At 40.6% G+C, this 19,475-nt stretch overlaps 1 protein-coding gene across 1 annotated transcript in view; it reads left to right on the forward strand.

The window, feature by feature from the left end:
• Positions 1-591: 591 nt before the first annotated feature.
• chn1 (chimerin 1) overlaps positions 592-19,475 on the forward strand; it is a 168,269-nt gene continuing 149,385 nt past the window's right edge. The window contains exons 1-3 of the mRNA XM_048598753.1: positions 592-709; positions 897-1,029; positions 12,225-12,263. Of these exons, the coding sequence (XP_048454710.1) occupies positions 1,011-1,029; positions 12,225-12,263 (58 nt within the window). The 5' untranslated portion in view covers positions 592-709; positions 897-1,010. The remainder of the gene's footprint in view (positions 710-896; positions 1,030-12,224; positions 12,264-19,475) is intronic.

The following is a 19,475-nucleotide window of genomic DNA, read 5'->3' on the forward strand; positions in this document are numbered from 1 at the left end:
CCATCACCACCAGCGGCATACCTCCAACCAGTGAAAGTACTTGCACAAGTTTGAATGGATTCAGTTGCATTCGAATTAAAAAAAAGCCTTTTCTTAAAGAACATTGGTGGTATATTCTGAGGGTGAAGATTTATCGAAGTGGGGACCAGAAAACCTGTCACCCCGCTAGTGTCTGAATTCTCATCAAGGCTGTGATTGGATACAATGTTTTTAAAAGGTTCTTTTCTATGCAAAGTTGAGTGGCAGTAACAAATCGTTTCACTCTTGATAAATCAGGATGTTGCTTTCATCAAGGGGCGGCGGCTTGAAGAGCGGGACAGGCGCGTTTATCATCTTTCCACGCGTCTTCCACACGAGGGGTGTAATAAAAAGACACGGATCTGCAATCCTGAAATGTGTGCTTTTGCGGTAGACCATGTTGATTAATCTCGATTGTCATGTTGGTGGCCTGTCTGTGAGAGCGTTGCCGATGTTGACACGGTAGTAATGGCTGCCATGCGGGATGGCTGGATGTTGGTGTGTGCTGAGCTCGGTGAGCTCCCTCGGAGACCGGTCACCATGGTTACCGCATTGACGGGCTGCACCAGTCGGGAGCGATGGTCATGTGCTGAGGCAAAATGGCGTCTCGGAGGATGCAGGGTGATCTGGAGTATTTGTAATTTCACAGTATTCATTCTGTCTGTAGTTCACTGTACGCGGCTGATTTACGGTATTTGCTTTCTTTATTAGTTTTAATTTTAGTAAACGGGTTTGGATAAAAACCTGTAACATTTCTTGTTTTATTCATATGGACTGTCCATTATTTGGAATAAAAGGTATTTTTAAGCTACTTAACAAGTTAGGAGGTGGTGTCTTAAATGTGTAATTAATGGTTCATTTATTTCTCCTATCGATAGAAGAAGGGTTGAAAGTGTCCTGAAGCGTCTATGAGCTTGGTGACTAACTGGGTGTGAAATAGTGGCTGGGCATTATAGCAGTCCGCAAAGGAAAGGACCGGATTTCCAGAAATAATGGCTTTACCTGTGTTTGGTAAGTTGCACCGACATAATTTAATACAAAGCAATTTGATGTTCTGATTATCTTGTTGAAGAAGAATCCGTTATAACTGCACTGCGGATTGGTTGTTTTATTTTATGATTGGGAATTGCGAGAGTTCTGTGTGGACAGGAGTCTGGTTATTGTGTTTGTTGCTGTTGGTGAAGGGCGGATGCTTCAAAATACGATATGCCACCAAATTTTATTAAGAGTTAAACCAAAGTTTGTTTTGCTTTGCTTTGCTTTGCTTGTGTAACTATTATATTCAGAAAACAGTTTTTCTTTAGTAAACAGTCCTTTTAGTGGTAATCAACATTAATCCTGAACTGGATTTTTTGCAGGATTAAAATAATCTATTTTAATCTGTACAAAACAAGATAATGGTACAAAGTGTATAGGCCTTATTGGTTGCAATAAAACTAAACTGTTATAAATATTCATAATATGGTTAAAAATGTACTTATTATTTGTAAAACAGTGGTAGATTTTGATTTGGGAGAGGAGGAGGATATGGATTATTTGTATTAATTCATTGAGATGTTGATTCTACAGATGTGGCAAAATAACTAAAAATACAGCCGGTTGATGAGTTATCCTGTGACAAGTGTTGATTATACTTGTAAGATTGGCATGAACATAAATGTGAAGATAGTGACACTTAGATTTTAAATCAGTTACTTGGTGAACACTGATTTTTCGTCTCTTTTTATTCTTTTATGGAATTTGGACTTCAATAGTAAGGCCAGCATTTATTGGCTATTTCTAATTACTCTTGAACTATGTGGCTTGCTAGGCTATTTGCTGGGTAATTAAGAGTCAGCAGTATTGTGTGTTGGGAGTCCCATTTAGGCCAGACCTACAAAGGACTCTCCAGATTTCCCTCTTTAAAGGACATTGGTCGTTATAAAAAAAAACCATCATGTTCACTGATGATTTTTGTCATCATCACTATTAGTAATTAGATCAGTTTTATAATTCCAGATTACTAATGAATTTTAAATTCTACCAGTTACCATGGTGGAGTTTGAGCCCAGAGCATTAACCTGGACCTCTTGTATTACTAGTCCAGTGACATTATTGGAAAATTGTCTCCCCTAAAATATTCTAAGACAGACCAGACAGCACACAACAGTATCAATTCAGAAGCAGACATAGCTGAAATTCTGTTTTTTTTTTTTTTTTAGCACAGTCATAAAAAGTGACAACGGTATAAGGAAACAATTTGGCCCATTCTGTCTGCACGAATGATGAGTCTTCAGTGAAGCCATTCTACCCATATGCATTTGCTTGGCTTTTGTGATACATGAAGCAGTTCAAGAAGGCCCCCATCACCACCTTGAGCACAAATAGGAATGGACAAAAAGTGGTGCCTGCATCTCATGAACAAGGTTCAGAAAAAAACTTTTCTCATACTGTCAGCTGTGGCTCCATTCTTAGCAATTTCTTTTTGAGTCAGAAAGATGTGGGTTCAAGTCTCACTCTAGATACTTTTGGACTCCTAGAATGGTAACAGCTCAAAAGTACTCCATTTAACCTTACTATTGCAGATCTCAGCAAAAAATCTTTCACCTAATCCCATTGCCATACCTTTTCCTGTAGCCTTGAAAAAAACTCTTCAAATAATTACATAATTCTGCTTTGATGGCCTCCAGAATAAGAAATGTGAAGTTAAAAAGTGGGATCAGTGTAATGGAGCAAGCAGTAAGGTCTAAGTCTGGGTTACTGTACACATGTGCGAATGCTTGGTGTGGTGAATGGGACTTGCCTTCCAGGGGCTCAAAGGTGTCAGATCTGCGAGGGAAAAATATTCTGGTACTGCTGATAAAGAGAGGCTGAGGCTCGGAGCCTATCACTTAATTTCTTGGGGTGAGGGGAGTCAATCTGTGAGGAAACATGTTCCAAGGCTGTACATAGAGAGACCAAGGCTCAGGCCTTTTCTTTTACCTTCATGGAAGTGAGAGGCATCAGACCTGCAAGGGTGCACTTTTCTGGGAGCTCAACTGTACTTGAAAAATTGTCTAAGAGCAAAAATCACAGGATAGTCATGAATTGATTGGTTGTTAGCAGCTGCTGTTGTGGGTTGTGTTTCAACTCCAGTAAGTTTGAAAAAGATCAATTTCTAAGTTAGTACAATGAAAAAGTGAATGTTTAAACACCGAGAGGAAACTGGCTTGTGAATAAAGGCGAATAATTCATACAAAATGGAAATTCGTATTTGGTAGTATCAAAAGTATGGTTCGGGTAACTAAAGTTAAACGAAGTAAAGTCGCATACAAGCCTAAGTTTAGGGCATGGCGGAACACCACAATCAAGTGAAATGCCCATCCTGCGGCACATGGGGAATCACAGACCCTTTATGAAACCTAGACGAGACCACATGCCAGAGGTATCACTGGCTGCACAAGCTTAAGCTCAGGCTTTCAGAGCTTGAGTGGTGGCTGGAGCATCTGTGAAGCAGAGAGCTAAGTGGATAATGAGAGTCCAGAGAGGTGGTCACACTGCAAGAAAGGGACAAGCAGGCAGGTAAGGAATGAGTAGTGGTCAGTCACTTAAGAGAAACAGACAGGTAGTGCAGGAATTCTGTTCTGCAAGTTCTGTTCACTGACCAGTTTTCAATTCTGGATATTGGTGAGGGCAATGGATCTTTGAAGGAGTGCAGCAAAGCTAAGCCTATGACACCATGTATTGTCCAGCTACACAAGAAAGGAGGAAGAAGGCACGATGGGTAGGGGATTCTTTATTAGGGGTCACAGGGGTTTCTGCAGCCATTAATGTGATTTCAGGATGTTTTGTTGCCTCCCTGGTGCTTGAGTTAAGGATGTCATAGAAGTGCTGAAGGACATTCTTACGGGGCAGGCTGAACATCCAGAGGTTAGGATCCCTATTGGTAATAGCAACATAGGTAGGAAGGGACATGTGGTCCTGTAATTGGAATTCACGGATCTAAACAGAAAATTAACAACTGGAACCTTTTTAAGGTATCTGTGTCATGCGTAACTGAATGCAGCAATAGGATGGTGCCAGAGGGAGAAACTTCAATTCCTTGGACAGTGGAACTGCTCTGGAGGTGATGGCATCTGTACAAGCTAGAAGTGTTGCATTTAAACAGAGCAGGGGCTGAGTTAATTGCAGGCTGTTTTGCTAATGCTGTTGAAGGTTTAAACCAACTTAGCAGGGTTGTAGGAAATAGGAGAGTACATCAGAAACTAATACCAGATTATGTGAAATGCTGGGAGGGACTAACAGTAAATTAATAAGTGAAGTCGGAGTAAGGGAGAAGATAATGGAGTCTAAATCAGTTTTACTCTGCGTGCACAGAGTATAGTTAATAAGATTGGAGAGGTACAGGCACAGATTACCATATATACCATTGATGTGGCAATAAAAGACCTGCATTAAGTGAGTGCAGATCTGGCTGTTAAATGCATCTGGTTACAATGTGTTCAGCAAAGATGGGGAAGTATAAAAGGAGGAAGGGGTGGTGTTTTTTTTTTATTAAGGTGCGCACTGCAGTAATGGAGAAAGAGGGCGTTTCACAGGGTTCAAGGATGGAATTGGTTTGGCTAAAGCTAGAGAATAAAACTGCAGTTGAATTGCTTGGTATAATCTGTAGACCACCAACTAGTGGGAGAGGTACAGGGAAACAAATCTGTAAGGAAATTGGAGAGATATAAACATTTATAGAGTAGTTATAGATGAGGTTTTTAATTATCACTATTACAGGTCTGTGAGGGACAAGGGTTCCTAGATTTATGTTCAGGAGAACTACCTGCAGCAGTATGTCTCCAATCCAACAAGAAAGGAGATACTACTAGACTTGAGTTTTGGAGATAAATTTGGTAAAGTAGATTAAGTGACAGTGGATTTCGGCCAAAGAGATCAAAGCATGGGGTTTAGGATGATGGTTTAAAAAGTGTCTGGTCAATCCAGAGTAAGAATGATCAACTGGTAGAGAAAGGAGTTTGTTAGGGCAAAAAACAAAGACCAGATAGACTGGAACCAAAGGTTGGTGGCAAGAACAATGTGCTTATGACAGGTATCGGGTAGTAAATACAAGTGAGAACCAAGCGAATACATAGTTTAGAAGGAGGTGACAAAGCAAAGAAGGATTATGAGAAAAGACCAACAGCTAACATAAAACAAAATCCCAAAGTCTTCTGTAAACACATCAGTAGTAAAAGTGTAGTAACAGAAGGTATATTGCTGATTGGAGTTTAATTTGGATAAATGCAAGGTGTTGCATATTGGTGGGTCAAACCAGGGAGGACTTGCACAGTCAAAAGTAGGGCCCTGCAGAGTGTTAGAGAACAAAGAATTCTAGGGGTACAGGTTCATAGCTCCTTGAAAGTGGAGTGACAGATAGACAAAGTGGTGGCAAAGGCTTTCGGCATGCTTGCTCTCGTCGGTCGGAGCATTGAGCGTAGGAGTGGGGACAGTTTGTTGCAGCTGTATAAGACATTGGTGAGGCCACATTGAGTTCTGCCTGCAGTTATGGTCACCCTACTATAGAAAGGATATTATTAAACTAAAAAGAGTGCAGAAAAGATTTACTAAGATGCTACTTGGACTGAAAGGCTTGAGTTATAAGGAGAGTTTGGATAGGCTGTGACTTTTTTTTTTCCCCTGGAGCATAGGAGGTGACTGTACAGAGGCTGTAAAATCATAAGAGGCACAGATTGAGTAGACAGTCAGCAGCATTTCCCCAGGCTAGGGAAGTCTAAAACTAGAGAGCGTAGGTTTATGGTGAGAGGGGAACAGATACAAAAGGGTCCAGCATGGCAGTTTTTTTTCGGAGTGGTGGGCGTCTGGAACAGGCTGCCAGAGATAGTGGTGGAAGCAAGTACAATTTCGTCATTTAAGAAACATTTAGCCAGATATGTGAATGGGATCGGTATGGCGAGATATGGACCAAACACAGGTAAATGGGTCAGAGATAGTAGGAACTGCAGATGCTGGAGAATCCGAGACAACAAGGTGCAGGGATGGATGAACACAGCAGGCCAAGCAGCATCATAGGAGCAGAGAGGCTGTTTAATTGTGAAAGCTGGACGACATGGGTAAGTTGGGTCGAAGGGCCTGTTTCCACGTTGTAGACCTCTATGACTATGATTAGAGACCGAAGAGTGGATTTACAAATGAAGCAAGAGGCATGCCTCCGGTATTAAATGAATACTTTGCATCGGTCTCCCTAAGAGGCAGCTGTTGCCTGGGCCAAGATGACAGAGAAGGAAACTCTGCCACTGGAAGGGTTGAAAAGTGTTGGAAGTACTGGATAAGCTGTTACTAGTTAAAATTGAAACAAAAACAAAAATTGCTGGAGAAACTCAGCAGGTCTGGCAGCATCTGTGGAGAGAAAAGCAGAGTTAATGTTTCGCGTCCAGTGACCTTTCTTCAGAAGGCTACAGAGCAGTTCTGAAGAACCGTCACTAGACTCGAAATGTTAACTCTGCTTTCTCTCCACAGATGCTGCCAGGCCTGCTGAGTTTCTCCAGCAATTTCTGTTTTTGATTTCCAGCATCCACAGTTTTTTGTTTTAATTTAGTACTTAAAACTGATGGGCCATGGGACCTGATAAGATGCATCCATAAGTATAAAAGGAAGCGTATGGAAGTTGCTGAGACACTGACAATAATATTTCAATTTTCTCTGAATTTGTGGGTGGTCCAGTGGATGGGAGAATTGCAAACATTACGCCTTCTTATGCTCTTTTGTTTTTATTTCAGGTCTCCAGCATCCGCAGATCTTTGCTTTTAATTGTAGTGGCATTCCCCAGGGATCAGTATTGGGATTCTTACTCTTCCCAATATGAATAAATGATCTAGATATTGGTGTGTAGGGGATAATTTCAAAATTTGTCAACAAATTCAAACTGAGAATTGTAAACTTTAGTGTAGAATTTTAAAACCACAATGGTGGAATGGATGGATATTTGACAAATGAAGTTCAATCCAGCGAGGTGTGAGGTGATACGCTTTCGTATAAAAACAGAGTACAAAATGAAGGGTATTATTCTAAAATGTGTGCTGAAGCTGAGTGACTGAGGTGTATTTGTGTATGTAAAGGTGGCAGGACAGACAAGCTGTTAATAAAACATACGGTATCAAAGGATTCATTAATGGGGATGTAGCTTCCCTGCTCATGTGCTTTATGATGATCTTCTGTAAGAGACAGATTAGCCCTCAGCTGGAGTATAGTGTACACTTTTGTATGCCACACTATGCCATGCCATAGGGCTGCTATCTCTTGAGGGAGAGGTGACTGGTAGTAGTTTAACCTGAGGGTCACCATGTCTCTGAGGGCAGAGGTTGAGTAACCTCAGCCAGTATGGGAATTGCCACCCACCAGGAAGAATACAAATAATTGACAAAAGTACTGAGAGATTCATGAGAATGATTCTACAGTTATGAGGATAGACTGCATAAGTTGGGACTGTTTTCCTTGGACATGAGAAAGCTAAGAGGAGAATTGATAGAAACTTCCAAAATTATGAAGGGACAGTGTAGATAGGGGTGAAACTGTTTCCAGTGGAACAGATTTAGTGTTTTGCAAATGAAGTCAGTGTGAGGTGAAAAATACGTTTTGCACACGCGGTTAGGGTCTGGATTGCACTGTCTGGAAGTGTGGTGGAGGCAGATTCAATTGTGACATTCAAGAGGTCATTTGGTGATTAAATCGAAATACTGTGCAGGTTGTGGGGAAAAGTCAGGAGATTATCACTAAGTTGAAATGCTCAAACAGCTCTAACAGACATGATAGGCTAAATAGCATCCTACAGCACAACGTTTTTTGATAAAATTGATGAGTTCAAGGCACACACTGCCACAGCAATAATTTTCAATTGGACAGAAATTAGAAAGAGGTCACCACTTAATTTTTTTTTGGGAATAAGCGAAACCAGGTGGATCAAATGACAGAGATAGTAGGAACTGCCGATGCTGGAGTCTGAGATAACAAGATGTGGAACTGGATGAACACAGCAGGCCAGGTAGCATCAGAGGAGCAGGAAAGCTGACGTTTCGGGTCTGGACCCTTCTACAATAGCAGCAGTGGACCCATTCACCCTGAAATCACCAAAATTCTGGGGAACGTTCAATAACAGGCAACCAACTGGAGAAAATATCACCCTTATAAGTGGAATGAACAGAATCTAGTCATAAATAATCTGAAGATATTTAGATCTAGGACACTGTCCTGAGGAACTCCTCCTGTGCTGACAGGGAACTGAAATGCTTTCCTGCACGGCCATTTTCCTTCATGCCAGTTATGGCTCAAGGCATTGAAGTATAGGATGCCTCCTTTCATACTGTAACCAATTAGTCTGTCTTGTCTGCGTTGGCCCTCCTAACGACCAGTTTACCTAGTGCCATCCCTGACTTTCACCCTGTGCTACAGCATGTTCTTTCTTAGAGAATAATCACTTCCCTTTCCAGCTTCTGTTAACCTGCCTCCATCACACTTTTTGGCAGCGGACTCCAGATCCCACATTTGAAAAATAAATATTCATGGGAGGTGGACATCGTTGGCTGGGCAACATTTATTGCCCATCCCTAATTGTCCTTGACAAGGTGTTGATGAGCTGCCTTCTTGAACTGCTGCAGTTCATTTGTCGGTAGAACTGCAATGCCATTTGCAAAGAAGTTCCAGGATTTTGATTCTGTCATACAGAAGGAGCAGTATAATATTTCCAAGCTGGGATGATGAGTGACTTGGAGGGTAAATTGAAGGTGTCTGCATCCCCTTGTCCGTTTATATGGTAGTTGTCATGAGTTTGAATGGTGCTGTTTTAGAAGGGTTGGAACATTTTTGCAGTGCGTTTTGTAGATGGTACATGCTGCTTGTGAGTTAGTGGTGGAGGGAGTGAATGTTTGTGGATGTGGTGCCAATCGAGTGGGCTGATTTGTTCTGGATGATGTCAAGCTTCTTGTATTGTTACAGCTGCGCCCACCCAGGCAATGTAGAAGTGTTCATCACGCTGTTAACTTATGCCTTGTAGATGATGGTCAAGTTTTGGGGAGTCAGGAGGTGAGCTTTTCGCTGCAGGATTCCTAGCCTTCGATCTGCTCTTGTAGCTATTCTACTTATGTGGCTAGCCCAGTTCCAGTTTTGGTCAATGGTAGCCCCCAAGGATATTGATAGTACAGTATTTAGTGATGGTAATGCCATTGAATGTCAAAGGACAATGGTTAGGTTCTCTCATTGGAGATGTAATTTCCCGACATTTGTTTGGCAAGAATGTTATTTGCCATTTATCAGCCCAGCCTGGATGTTGCCCAGATCTTCTTGCAATTGAACGTGGACTGCTTCAGTATCTGAAGAGTCATGAATGGAATGGAACATTGTGCCTTCATCAGTGATTGTCCTTTGTGTTAGGTATGACTCCAATCAGCAATGAGTTTCCGTGATTTCCATTGTCTCCAAATTTGCTAGGACTCCTTGATATGACAATCCGGTTAAACGTGCCTTATGATGTGAAGGGCAATGACTCTCACTCTGCCTCTGGAATAGAGTTTCTTTCTTCCTGTTTCATCAACTTGCAATGAGACCATGAGCTGAATGGTCCTGGTGGATCCTGAACAGAGCGTCACTGAGCAGGTTATTGCTAAACAAGTGCTGCTGATCTAGAATAGACGATAGAGTGGTAAATGGCAATGTTGGATTTGTCCTGCTTTCTATGTAGAGGGTATACCTGGGCAATTTTCCACATTGTCACATAATTGGTAAGTCTACAATACGATTTCTGGAATGCTGTCACACATAACCTTTTTAGTATCTGTTGCCTCCAACCTTGATATCATATGGAGTGAACTAAATTCGCTGAAGACTGCCATCTGGGATACTGGGGATCTCAGGAAGAGGCTGAGATGGACCATCTATTCTGCAGTTTTGCTTGAAGATTGTTGCGAATGTTTCAGTCTTTGGAACTCTTAGTGGGTGCTGCCATTATTAAGGATGGGAATGTTTTTTGAAAACTTCTCAGTGAGTTGTTTAATTGTACTCTTCCATTTATGACCATATGTGGCAGTACTGCAGAGCTAGATCTGATCCAATAGTTGTGGGATTGCTTAGCTCTGTCTATCATTTGCTGCCTGTGTTATTTGGCCCTTTGGGAAGAAGTTCCAGGATTTTGACTAAGTCATGCAAAAGGAGTAGTATAATATTTCCAAGTTAACTCCTTGTTTGTGGTGTGCCTGATGCTGCTCCTGGTATACCCTCCTGCACACTTCATTGAATCAGGGTTAATCTCCTGGCTTGATGGTAATGGTAGTGAGAAATAAATACTTTATCTCTGGGTTGTTTGGCAATTTCACTTTACTTTTAAAATTATTTCCTCATTTTAGTATTCCTAGCATTCTCCACCAGCCACAATATGTAGTCTTTCTCATTGAAAATATATTCATCGTGCTTCTACACAGTTGTAGAATATGGTCATTAACCAAGGGAGTGATGTTAGGAAGTGATTATTTCTTTGGTCAAAGAGATGCGGAGGCAGTGATTTAGGACCTAAATGACTGAAGATAGAGTAGTTATTGTTATGGTGAAGGAAATGGCATATACAAAAGAACAGAGGCAAAGAAATGGAATGTTTTTGGGGAGAGATTATAAGGCTGGAAGTAAACAAAGCCATAAAGGGATTTAAGCAAGTGGATCAGAATTTTAAATTTGAGGCTTTGACAGACTGAAAACCATTAAGAAATGAACTGTAGGCCTTCTGCTTTTGTAGTACTCTGCATTTAATCTCTCTTTGCTTCACCTATCCCTATACTCCATTTCCAAATATTACCCTTTTGTGATGCCATCTGAAAACATATTAAATTGGGAGTGGTAGCATGGTATAACTTTGCCAGACTAATGAATCAGGTACTCGGACTAAAGATGACGACTGCACATCCTGAGTTGGAACTCCCTTCCCTGTTCTGTCACTGCTAAGTTAAATTTCTGGAATTCCCTTTCTACAGCACTTTTGGTGTATCTATACCAAATGGGCTTCAGTTGTACAAGAAGGTGGCTCATTGTTTTCTTCTTGAGGGTAATTACGGAAGGATACTAATTGCTGGCTTTGCCAATGACACTTGCAATCGAAGAATGACTAAAACAAAAGTTCCACTTGTGCGCTCCCAAAGCCTGGCTCTATTCATCACCTCTCGATCCCTGGGATGAATGGGGCCAAGGATAGGAGGCCATTGAAAGCCAGCCCGTTCCCTTGCATGTAAAAGCCCCATCCTGTGATTCTGCCCTCAAGCTGTCACTCCCCCTCACCTTAAGTGTTTCTGTGCAGTCAGCAACCTGGGTGTCCCAAAGCAGTAACCTCAGTGGTTGCTGGCAGTCTCAAGTGTACTGGTAAATCAATATCCTGGGAGGTTGTTGACTGAGAAGTTTGTTGGATATCCACAAGTGCCTGATTGGTACTTGGTTCAGTGGACTTTCTGAAGATGGGAGTAGGGGAAGGAGGTCTTGCTGATGATAATAATACATACCCTACACGTTATCTAAAAATGCAAAATCCTGGTTATAGACTGCAATTCCCATTCAAGCTGTGTACCTTAACCATCTCTTTCAACCCTGTCCCTACCTGAGGCTGAATTAGACAGCCAGCAATTCTTCAAACCATATTTCAACTCCAACACTAAGATTGTCCCTTCCAACTTTTAATTTCACCTTTTTCTCCATCTCAGTTCATCTGCTTTGTTACCATAAGACAAGTACTTCCAGTGCCAGCTTTCCCTCTTCCACCTTCCATAAATCTGATATTGTCCAACTGCTGTTCGTATAAGTTGTTTCCTAACTTATACCAAATCCTGTTCACCTATTACCCTTGTACTCACTGACCAATATTTGCTCCTGGTTGAGCAACATCTTAATTTTTAAAATCTTCATCCTTGTTTTCAAATCTTTCCAGGTTCTTGCCCCTTGCTACCTCTGACAAGTTTTACAAGCATACTGAATCTCCTCGATCCTCCAATTTTCATACATCCTGATTTTAATCACTCCAACATTAGCAGCTGTGCCTGCAACTACCTAGGTCCTTCTAATGTGAGAAAAGACAAGAATGTATTATCTTCCTCATTAATTCAGCTTCTTTATAAATTTAGGGATTATCATAACCCCATGGGGAAAATTGCCAATAATGGTTTGTTTAAGAACTTGTAGTTTCTTTATTGGTAATTTTTCTTCTTTATTTTTGTACACAGAAAATGATGAATATAAGCCTCCAGTTTGGAAATCTTACTGTAAGTACCCATTTACTTCAAATAAAATTCCAATTGGAGGATTTAATGTGGACATATGTTGTTTGCGAAAGCAAGTTTTCCTTAAGTACAGTTTTCTGACATCCTTTCCCAAATTCTTTACATAGCTGAACTTGGAGGTTTAAGGTAGCCCATAAATGAGTTATTCTTTTGAAATCAATGTGATTGTGTTTAGGAAAAATATAGTTCTGGATGTTGTCTTCTACATTTATACTAAAGTGAAGAGAAATACGATAAACTGAAATTTCTAACTGAAGTACTGTAATTGTAGAAAAAAACTATCAATTTTGAACAAAGTGTCTTACAGTACTTTCAATAATTGTGTATAGATTATCTGAAGACTTCTGAAATCTTAAAGTCTTGGTAGCTCAATAGCTGTAGTGATACAACACTCGACTTCCAACCAGAAGGTCACGAGTTCAAGTCACAGAACTGCCTCTCACTGGAACTCACTTGCCTCAGTTGGGTGAGTTCTATGATTTATCAGCTGGGTCTTAAGTGAAGCGCCAGATATGAACAAAGTGTGCGAATATTTGAAGGAAGTTTGTGACGGAATATTGCTACCCCAACTTGAATTTTAACCTTTTCATACATTTATAATTGGGGAAACATATTGACCATGATATTGAGCAAGTCTAAAGCCCATCTTTCATATTATTGTTTGAAGGGGGATGTATGATGATAAATTAAGCTTGTGGTAGGTAAAGTGCATGTGTTGAGGAGGATCTAAATGCTTTGCATAGTTAAGTACTATGTCCAAGGTGGTGAACGAGCAAGGGACATTTGCTGTGAGAGTTTTGCGGGTTTGATCTGACCTGCATCTTGATCTGATTTCCTGATCTTGGCTGTGCTAATACAGGAGGAAGCTAAGACACTTGATACTTCTCAAAGAACCAATTTGAAAGGCAGATATGGTTACCAACTATGATTTAAATCTATTCCTAACCAAGTTATCACATGATTTGACTTCATGCTCCTATCATTAGATGGCCAATATAATCATTATTATGATGCACTGCCTTCCTTGCCCAATTGGAAAGTAAAATGACTCCTTCCCTAATTCAATGATGCTTAACTGTCAACCAAACAGACACTTTTTTTCAATATTTTTATGTCTAGTGAAGAGGAATGTTCAAAGAAAATTACAAAAGAATTAATCCCCATGATTCTTCTCCAGAGTCACGCACAACAGTTCCTGGAGATTGATCTTCAATTCCCAGAGTCTCCAGGCTGATCCTGGAGGACTGGCAATCCTCAAAGGGGATCCAATTGAAAAAGGGGTCATTTCATCATGAATCCTTTCAAAGGAAAAGGAATTGGAAGCAGTTCTCTCTGTATCTTCAGAACAGAATTTGTTCTGGTGAAACCTGAACAGGGAAAAATTTCACTCAATGTATGAATAACGTGAGACTTCAGATGCAAGAACTCCAACAAATTTCTCAAATAAGCTTAAAATTAATCAATTTTTGAGCATTTTCAGTAGCAATTTTCACCTAACATAAATGCAATTAACTTGGAGTTAAAATTGTAGATGTTTACTAATTCCAGCAATGTGTCCACATGATTTCCTATTAATGTGAAAGTTGAAAAATACGCTTCTTCAGTGTATCACAATCACCAAAACCACAGAACTATCATGGCCCAAGAGGCCATTCAACCCATTTTCTTTGCACCAGTTGTGCAAATATGCAGAATGACTTAATGCCATTTTTCCTGTCCTTTCCCTGTGCCCTTGCACATTTTAAAATTAAAAACCATAAACTAATACCTTTTTGAATGTCTCAATTGAATCTGCTGCTACCATACTTCTAGGCAGTATGACAGTTGTTACGATTGAGTGCGGGACTGCTAGCTTCAAAGAAAATCTGAACACACTAGTATGCAACAAGATTTCACATTTTTAAACAAAATACCACCTTGCTAGAGTCATTTAAATTCCATTAATAAATCTAAAATTAAAGGCTCACCTCAGTAACGGTTATCATGAAGCCATTGGCAATTGATGGACTTTTGCAACAAATTGACTAATGTCCTTGAGGAAAATATTTTCTTCATTATTCAGTCATGGGATGTGGGTGGTGATGACTAGGGCAGCATTTATTGGCTATTTCTAATTAGTCTGGAACAGGTGATGGTGAGGTACATTCCTGAATTGCTACAGTCTTTCGGATATAGAGACATCCACAGAGCTGGTAGGGAGGGAGTTCCAGGCTATTAATTCTGACCGTGAAGGAGTAGTGATATGGTTCCAGGTCAGGATGGTATGTGCCCTGCAGGGGATCTCGCAAATGGTGCTGTTGCCATGAATCTGCTGCTATTGTCCTTTTGATGGGGCAGGTTGTGGACTTGGAAGTTGTGGTGGAAGGAGCTTTGATGAGTTACTGTGGTGCATTTACTAGATAGTATCTACTGCTATTACAGTGCATTGATAGTGAAGGGGAGTGAATGTTGAACGTGTTAGGTGAGGTGCCAATCAGATAGGCTGCTTTGTTATTGATGGTATCAAGCTTTTCGAATTTTGTTGGAGCTGCTCTTATCATACAGGCAAGTGAAGTTAAATTATACCCCTGACTTGTACCTTGTAGATGGACAGGCTTTATGGAGACAGCAGGTGAGGTACTTGCCACACAATTCCTAGCCTGTGTCGCCATGATATTTATATGGCACGCACGGTTCATCTTCTGATCAAGATAATATCCAGGATAGTGGTGATGTGTGATTCAGCGATGGTAATGCTGTTGAATATTGAGGGATGATGGTTAGATTTCTCTGGATTATTGCATGGTAGCATGAATCTGTTTGCCGCTTGTCACCCCAAGCTGGACGTTGTCCTGTCCTTACAAACATAGACTGCTTCACTATCTGAGAAGTTTTATAAGTAGCATTGTACATTGCAATCATCAGCAAACATCCCCAGTTCTGACCCTGTGATAGAGGGAAGTTCATTGATGAAGCACTTGAGGCCTGGAGCACTATCCTGAGGAACTGGGGACTGTTGTGGTGCAGTGATAGTGCCCCTACCTCTGAGCCAGAAGCTCATCTGCTCCAGAGAGGTGACCTAACACAATAAGACAGGTTGATTTAAAAATATCTACTGTGAGGAACTCCTTTACTCATGCCCTAAGGCTGAAATGATTTACCTCAAAACAATCACAGCATCTTCCTTTGTGCCAAGTGTGTCTCTGATCAGTACAGCATTTTCCTCCGAATTCTCATTGACTTTTGTTTGAGCTTCTTGATGCCATATTTGAGGAATGCTATTTTGATGTCATTGACAGTCACTGTGGAGTTTAGCTATTATGCCCATGTTTGAACCAAGGCTATAATGAGATCAGGAGCTGAGTGGCCCTTATGAAACCCCAACTGAATGTCACTCAGCAGGTTATTTCTTTGCAAGTGCTACCTGATAACACCCCTTCCATTACTTTGATGATGGAGAATGGACTGGTACGGAAGGTAATTGGTTGGATTGGATGAGTTCTGATTTTAGCGCACAGGACATAGCTTAGGTTATTTTCCACATTGTAGATTTAATGCCAGTATTGTAGTTATACTGGAACAGCTTAGTTAAGTGTGGCTAATTCTGAAGCACAAATCTTCAGGACTACTGCCAGTATGTAGTCAGGGCCCATAGCCTTTGCAGTGAATACTATCTTCAGTCATTTTTTGATATCACATGGTGTGAATCAAATTGTTTAAGTCTGGGACCTGAGATGCTAGGGTGGGAGATGTTTACATTTACTGGCTAATGTTTAACTCAACGTGCAGTAATATGATTTAATCTTAACTTTCATCTGGAATGGTCTAGCATCATAATCAATTCAAGCGCAATTAGGGATGGGCAACAAACGCTGTCATTACCTGTAATACCCAGATCCTATGAAACAAAAAACAAATTACAGGAAATAAAATTAACAGCATTACTTATTTCCACATATGACATGCCCTTTAGTTACTTATTTTCCACAAGAATTTTCTGATGTGTTACAATATCTTACTTATCTAATTCTGTAGAGACAATCTCAAAAAAATGCCAAGCTCCTCCAGAAGCTGCTTTCAATTTTAGTCAGTTTCAGTTATTCTCAGAGTAACGCTTTCAATTACCACCTTTCACTGTGAATGCCTGAGTCTCTTGTTCAGATTATCTTAATATTTCTGATTTTTCTTTTGCAACAAGACCGTGAAAACCCCTGTAAATTTTTCACCAGCTTCAAAGTGGACAATCTTCCAGCTTTTTTTTTCTTCCTCTCGTGAAATCCAAACTTAGATTAAGTCGTACCAGAGTACCACATGGTGAATTATTAAATTAGCATTTTCTGTGCCTACAATGCAGGCCTAACTAATCATTATTTACTTTGGCTAGTTTCTCTCGGTGACCTACAAACTGCACACAACCGGTTTGAATTGGAACCAAAGCTTTCGGCAATCGCCATTATCAATTGAAACCAAAGAATCTCCCTAAGCTCCACCCATCTTCATGACGACATGGCACTCTCTGCGACATACACAAACAGACCTTTTAGATTAATTATCCCTCATTTGAAATTCATTCTTTAAATTGAAGAAAGAAATAATAGGTTTTGCGATCCTTCAGGGTTTACCAAACAATTTTAAATTAATTTAGCTCTAACTGCCGAAACAAAAGCACCTCTCTGGACTGCAAAGATTGTGCATTTAAAGCAGTTCTTTAGTTAGGTAAGCCCATCTGTTCATGACCTTATCTTTCAAATGGTTAACCTGTTAAATAGTAATGGGAGCAACCATTTAAATGTAATAAACATTAAGCTTGATTGAATTTTATTCACCCCGGGTTACTCATCAGTTTTCCCCATCAGATGCCTGCATTCTACATTTAAAACTACTTTTTTGAACTAAAGGTAATAGTTTAGTATTAATAGAATGTGAATAATAAAAAAAAACCGTGGATCATGGAAATCTGAAATAAAAACAGTGCTGTAGAAACTCAGGAGGTCTGGCAGTTATCTGTGAAGAGAGGAACAGAATTAACATTTCAAATCCAGTATGATTCTTCAGTACTTCAATAAATTATGAACTAAATAATCACAACAAAATATTGATTTTTCTTTTTTTGAGTTTACATTTTTTCTGTTATTGATATTCTTTTTGTAGGAACTGTTGCAGGGCAATAAGACTCCAGTTTCAAATTCCCACATATCATGCCTAAATTTGGTTCTAGGAACTGCATTGTATCAACTATGGTGCCACTTTCATTTCAGAATCTTCTTCCCTAAAGATGATCTGTTATAATTTGCTACAGATGACTGTCTGTAGCTTTTATATAGATAATTCTCACTGTGAAAAAGATGTTTTATATGGGAAATAAATGTTAATGCAGCCTGCCATTGGCTGAATCATGAGCTGTCCAAATGATCACACATTGGTAGTGATAACAGATAAGTGTCTGTGTTCAGTTCCCCCAGCCCAATGCCTCTGACACTTTATTTTAATGTTGTTCTATTGTAATGTTTCAGACTTCATATAACCCCAGAGTAAAGCTTTGGGGATATGAGGTCTGTTGAGTGGGAGTGCTGAGGCTATAGTTGCTGAGGAGTGAGGAGGGGAAAGTTTCAGTTGCTGAGGCTTGGAGGAGAGAGGTGACTTGCAAGTGCTGAGGAGAAGAATTGGGATACTTCCAACTGCTGAGAATCTTGACCGTTGGCATGGGGATATGAGTGATAAGCCTCGGGTGTGCTGATTAGTAGTGTAATATATGTATAGTATACAAATACTTACATTTTAACAGGTATTATTTTTGAAGCGGCAGTGAGGCCTCCAGACAGGAGTTGATTAGACCATGTCTGCTAGTGGAAAAAAGGACAGTCATCGAGAGCAACCTGCAGCTGTCAGAAAGCACTCCAAGTTCCGTGACAGCTATTGCTGCTTCAGAGCTTGCAACCCCGTAGATTTATGATGTGCACCACCACCCGCTATCATAGTTGTGACTCACACTTTGAGTGGTCCTACTGTAGCTATTTTGAAAGTATCAGAAATGCTAAAAAGCTGTGAAACAACCTAACTAGTGCTCAATGTGTAGAATGTAGGTAAGGAGGCATGGGATAGGGGGAAATGTGACAGATTGGATTCAGAATTGGCTGACCCTTAGAAGACAAAGGGTGGTAGTGGATGGAAAATATTCAACATGGTGCTCAGTTACGAGTGGTGTACCACAAGGATCTGTTCTGGGTCCTCTTCTATTTGTGATTTTTGTAAATGATTTGGATGAAGGAGTGGAAGGGTGGATTAGTAAGTTCACAGATGATACGAAGGTGGGTCAAGTTGTGGACAGTGCGGAGGGCTGTTCTAGGTTACAAAGGATATAGATAGGATGCAGAGCTGGGCTGAGAAGTGGCAGATGGAGTTTAACCCTGAAAAGGTGAATCATTTTGGAAGGACAAACTTGAAAGCAGAATACAAGGTTAACGGAAAGATTCTTGGCAGTGTGGAGGAGCAGAGGGATCTTGGGGTTCATGTCCACAGTTCCCTGAAAGCTGCCACCCAGGTGGATACAGTTAAGAAGGAGTTAAGTTGTTAAGAAGTTAAGCGGTAGCTTTCATTAATAGAGGGATTGAGTTCAAGAGCCGTGAAGTTATGCTCCAGCTATACAAAAGCCTGGTTCGGCCCCATCTGGAGTATTGTGTCCAGTTCTGGTCGCCTCATTACAGGAAAGATGCGGAAGCATTGGAAAAGGTGGAGAGGAGATTTACCAGGATGTTGCCTGGAATGGAGGGAAGGTCTTACGAGGAAAGGTTGAGAGAGCTAGGGCTTTTCTCTTTAGAACGACGAAGGATGTGAGGTGACTTGATAGAGGTGTACAAAATGATCAGAGGTATAGATAGTGGACAACCAGAGACTTTTTCCTAGGGTGGAGGTAGCTATTATGAGGGGGCATAGTTTTAAAGTGAGTGGAGGTAGATATAGGGGAGACGTCAGAGGTAAGTTCTTTACTCGGAGAGTGGTCGGGATGTGGAATGCATTGCCGGAAAGGGTAGTAGAGTCGGCCTTGTTAGGGGCATTTAAGTGGCTATTAGATAGGCATACGGATGATATTATAAGGTAGGGGTGGAGGTTAGATAGACCTTAGGATTAGAGTAAAAGTTCGGCACGACATTGTGGGCCGAAGAGCAGTACAGCACAGTACAGGCCCTATGTTCTATGTTCTATAATTGGTTTGTA

Source organism: Rhincodon typus, chromosome 7 (assembly GCF_021869965.1).
Source record: "Rhincodon typus isolate 14 chromosome 7, sRhiTyp1.1, whole genome shotgun sequence".
Taxonomy (NCBI): domain Eukaryota; kingdom Metazoa; phylum Chordata; class Chondrichthyes; order Orectolobiformes; family Rhincodontidae; genus Rhincodon; species Rhincodon typus.